We start from the raw sequence: 3825 nt of genomic DNA, 5'->3' as shown, positions 1-3825 counted from the left end.
AAAGTAAAAAATATCAAGCAAAATAACCCGGTTTTTAAGGTAATCTAAAAAAAGTAAAAATATTAAGCAAAATAGCCCGGTTTTCAAGGTAATCTAAAAAAAGCACAAAAACACCCCGATTTTCAAGGATAAATAGAAAACACCCCCGATTTTCAAGGGTAAACTGAAAAGCAGTGGGCTCCTTCAGCACACAGCACTTTTTAAGGTAAAACACCCTGATTTTCAAGGTAGTTAAAAAAGTTAAAATTCGCTATGCTCATGAGGACTTCGTCCGAATTTCAAGGAAAACCCCCGCGATTTTCAAGGTAGATAAAAAAGCAAAAGCCAGTTCAAAACACAGCACTTTTTAAGGTAAATCACCCCGATTTTCAAGGGTTAACAGAAAGGCAAAAAAATCGTTAAAATATCCCGATTTTCAAGGGTAAGCAGAAAAGCAAAAAAATCGTGAACACCCCCGTTTTAAAGGTATATTTTAAAATTAACATTTTTAAGGAAAACACCCTGTAAAATTGATGTGAAAACTATTTTTTAACGAATAGGATTAGCATACAGAAATATGTTAAAATAGATGAAGAAGGTAAATTTTACTATTAAGGCCCCTTATTCAGAACACTGTTTTTGAGGTATATTTTAAAAATAATATTTTTCAAAGATTTTGCCCAAATTTAATATTAAAGTGTTTTTAATATATATTATAAATAAATATTTTTGTAATGAATGAAAAATGGAATAAATATAATGAAATAAAAAAAAAATATTACAAAGTTGACAAATCCTGGTACACTTTGTTATTGATGTTACTCAACCACTATAGGATTGCTGCAAAAAAAAATTTGTTAGGGAGGTACAAAAAAAGTGGCATAGAGACTATTTTTTAGATACGTGTTTTCTTACCTATACTCCATAAAAAATCTTAGTGCCGTTTCAAACTGCGCCCGTTGTGCACTGTTGTCAAAAATTAACCATTGACTCAACTTGCCGACCTCTTCATAGAAATTTATTTCAATTTCATCATGTTCACTCCGATACGTTTCAATTTCTTCCTTGTATATGGTCGCGCGATATAGATGTAATCCATTTAGCTGATTATCATTTCTTTCTCTAATAGTTATAGTTTGGGTTTCAGGAACGAAAAATATTTGAACCCGAATTAGGGATGCACCTTCTGAGACTTGAACTCTTGCAGAATGCGCCATTTTTATATTTTCAATAATCTTATGCTTCTTAATCTGTTTGCGATGTGTTTGCAACTGGCGAAAATCTTCCATTTGCTGTTTTAAATCCATCATATCTAAAATAAAATTCTAAATATTGTTTTTCATCATTGTTTTTACACGTACCAGGGTCGCAATTCTGCAAAAAAAACACTAACAGAAAAACATAGACACAAGCCTGACAGGACAGGACAGGACACAGGCGCAAGCGTTGCTCCTTGGTCACTTTGGTCGTTTTTCGAATACTGCTTGCTGCGCAAACACATTGTTTTCCAGCTGCATGTATAAATGGTTGCATAAATGACAAGTCAGTCCAGAGACGGTGTTAAACCAAATTTATTTAACACAGTGTTGCCATTAACATATAATAAATTATTCATTATTAATTAACAACGAAAAATATTAATATCCAAACGGAATTGTATCAAAGTTTTCTAGAATAACTCTCTTGTCATAAACAAAACCAAATTCCTTTGTTTCTATTTTATTTAAAAGTTCCTTAATTTTAGTATCTCTGTTAATTCGATTATATTGTGTAGTGATTTTACTATCTTTCTTTTCTAAAATATTATTTATACTATCGGAATTAATTTTTTTGGAAGTTTCATAATTTAACGTAAATCCTTTTATTTTACAAACAACTTTACCTGTGTTGGTTTTATAACAATAACTTTTTGGACCTGTTGATATCCAGCCTATTATCCATACGCCTTTACCTAATTCGTCTGTCCAATCTCCCAATAGACAGCCTGTTTTAACAGTGTTTTTTCCATCATCTATATATACAACGCTATCAGTATCATAATATACAACCGCCTCTCCCAATTTATCTAACATTTCATATAATCTTAATCTGGCGTTTGCTGTTGTAAAAGCTGCTATGAATATATTGGTATTAAAATCATTTTCGACATAATGATCTTTATATTTATAGCTAATTTGTAACATTGTATCGTTTATATCATTTATCTGAATTTTATCAAGTCTATCATCTAATAAAATTTCGTAAAATCTCTTAGCATCTGTAACATATTCTGTTGCACCCATATTTTGTCTTTGTCCAAATTTACCCCATAAGAAATTTAAGCATATTTTCGCAACAGCTCTCTTTCCAGGATTATTTTCTATTTTACCCAATTCGATACCTATAAGTTCTTTTGCGGATTTTCTATATTCTTCTTCTGATTCAAAATCATCCTGCCAAGGCCTTGTTTCTAATTTAATTTTCATAAACGCTTTCACATATCCTTTAAATAAGTCTGATGATTCCTTGTAAAAATGCCAAACCTCGTCAATAGTTATTATTTTGTAACCCTTTTCAATTGCTTTTTTTACTTCGTTGGTACACCAGGTTCCTCTGATAATTCTTTGAGATTCCGTATGAGAACATTTATCTTTTTGATTATTTAATTTTGCGCACAGTTGACATAATGGAAACGTTAGTTTTTCATCACCAGATTTGGTTTTATTCCTAACAGGTAAAACGGGGTGATACAAACCTTTTGGTGGTAAAATTGCACATTTTATTAAACCATACCAATCTGACTCATACGTACGAGGTTTGAATATTTTAGTAGGATGTCCAACTGGATAATCATCGTAACATTGTACTGTTGGATATAAACTGCAAATATCTATATATCTCAATTTCTTTCTCTTAACGCGCAATTTTGTTGCATTCGTTCTTCCACCAAAGAATGCGTTTCTAGGATTAAGTTCTTCCAATTCTTTAATTTCTCCTTACCTTCAATTTGTTTCATTTCTTTCTTATATTCTTTTGACTTTGTCCACTCACATTCCCACATTTCTATTAAGTTATAACCAGCTTTTTTTATTTGCTCGCTTCTTTCCATTGTTTTCTCATAAAGATCTTCCATAGTTGTTTTATTCTTATTATTAATAAAATCTGAACTAAAACATTTAGTACAACCATGCCAAAAACACCCGTGATATTGGTAAACAGTATTGGATTTTTCGTCAAATCCGTCAACTTTTGATCCACATATTTTCACTTCACCGTCGTTTAATGCGTGTTTTATATTTGGATTATGAAAGCTATTTAACCAAGAAATTGCTTGTTGATAATATTGATCTTTTTTCAGATTATCAACAACAGCTATTGTATCTTTCTTAATATATTTTGATCTATACATAGCCATACAAACCCCTGCAATTGTAACATATCTAAATGGATCTATGTTAGCTATTTCTAGAAACTGTTTCCTTAATTCAAGACATCCATTTCTTAATATGTCAACATCAGAATTACAATATTCGTAAAGTTCTTTTTTCAAATCAAACACGTAGTTCTCTTTTCTTTTTTGTATATGCCATTCTAAAAAGTAATTGCGGCAACCATCATCTCTGCATACCTTAGAGTTCGTTGGCTTACTGTTACCATAACATTTTTTACATTCTGTCATACAATTAACACCATAGTATTTTGTATCAGGTACTTTTCCAATATAGTTCTGATTTTCCGTTGTATTGAAGAAATGTGGAAAATATCCTTTTTTAAGTTCTTTTAGGCCGAATGTTTTAGGGAAGTTTTTTAAAGGTCCTTGAACAAAATTACTACTATCAATAATTCTTAAATTAATTGGTTTTATTT

General features: G+C 30.8%; 1 protein-coding gene across 1 annotated transcript; it reads right to left on the bottom strand.

Moving 5' to 3' along the window:
• Positions 1–714: 714 nt before the first annotated feature.
• LOC123005194 lies at positions 715–3019 on the bottom strand. Its single transcript, XM_044398848.1, has 4 exons — positions 2959–3019; positions 1341–1466; positions 895–1291; positions 715–819 (listed from the first exon to the last, which is right to left on the bottom strand). The coding sequence occupies exons 1-4, from the start codon at positions 3017–3019 to the stop codon at positions 798–800; spliced, it is 606 nt and encodes a 201-aa protein (XP_044254783.1). The 3' UTR covers positions 715–797.
• Between the last annotated feature and the right edge of the window lie 806 nt (positions 3020–3825).

The sequence above is a fragment of the Tribolium madens genome, unplaced genomic scaffold, assembly GCF_015345945.1.
Source record: "Tribolium madens isolate multiple individuals breed KSU strain unplaced genomic scaffold, Tmad_KSU_1.1 Scaffold_20;HRSCAF=117;Tcas5.2_LG4, whole genome shotgun sequence".
In the NCBI taxonomy this organism is placed as follows: domain Eukaryota; kingdom Metazoa; phylum Arthropoda; class Insecta; order Coleoptera; family Tenebrionidae; genus Tribolium; species Tribolium madens.
This window is presented reverse-complemented; position numbering and strand designations above follow the sequence as displayed.

Bases quoted from the DNA above. Each gene is read 5' to 3' on its own strand.
- LOC123005194 (XM_044398848.1), bottom strand. From the start codon at position 3,019: ATGTGGGAATGTGAGTGGACAAAGTCAAAAGAATATAAGAAAGAAATG. The intron at 1,467-2,958 runs GTAAGGAGAAAT...GTGTTTGCGCAG, and splicing joins AGAAATGAAACAAATTGAAG to CAAGCAGTATTCGAAAAACG. The intron at 1,292-1,340 runs GTACGTGTAAAA...ATTTTATTTTAG, and splicing joins TTTGCAGAATTGCGACCCTG to ATATGATGGATTTAAAACAG.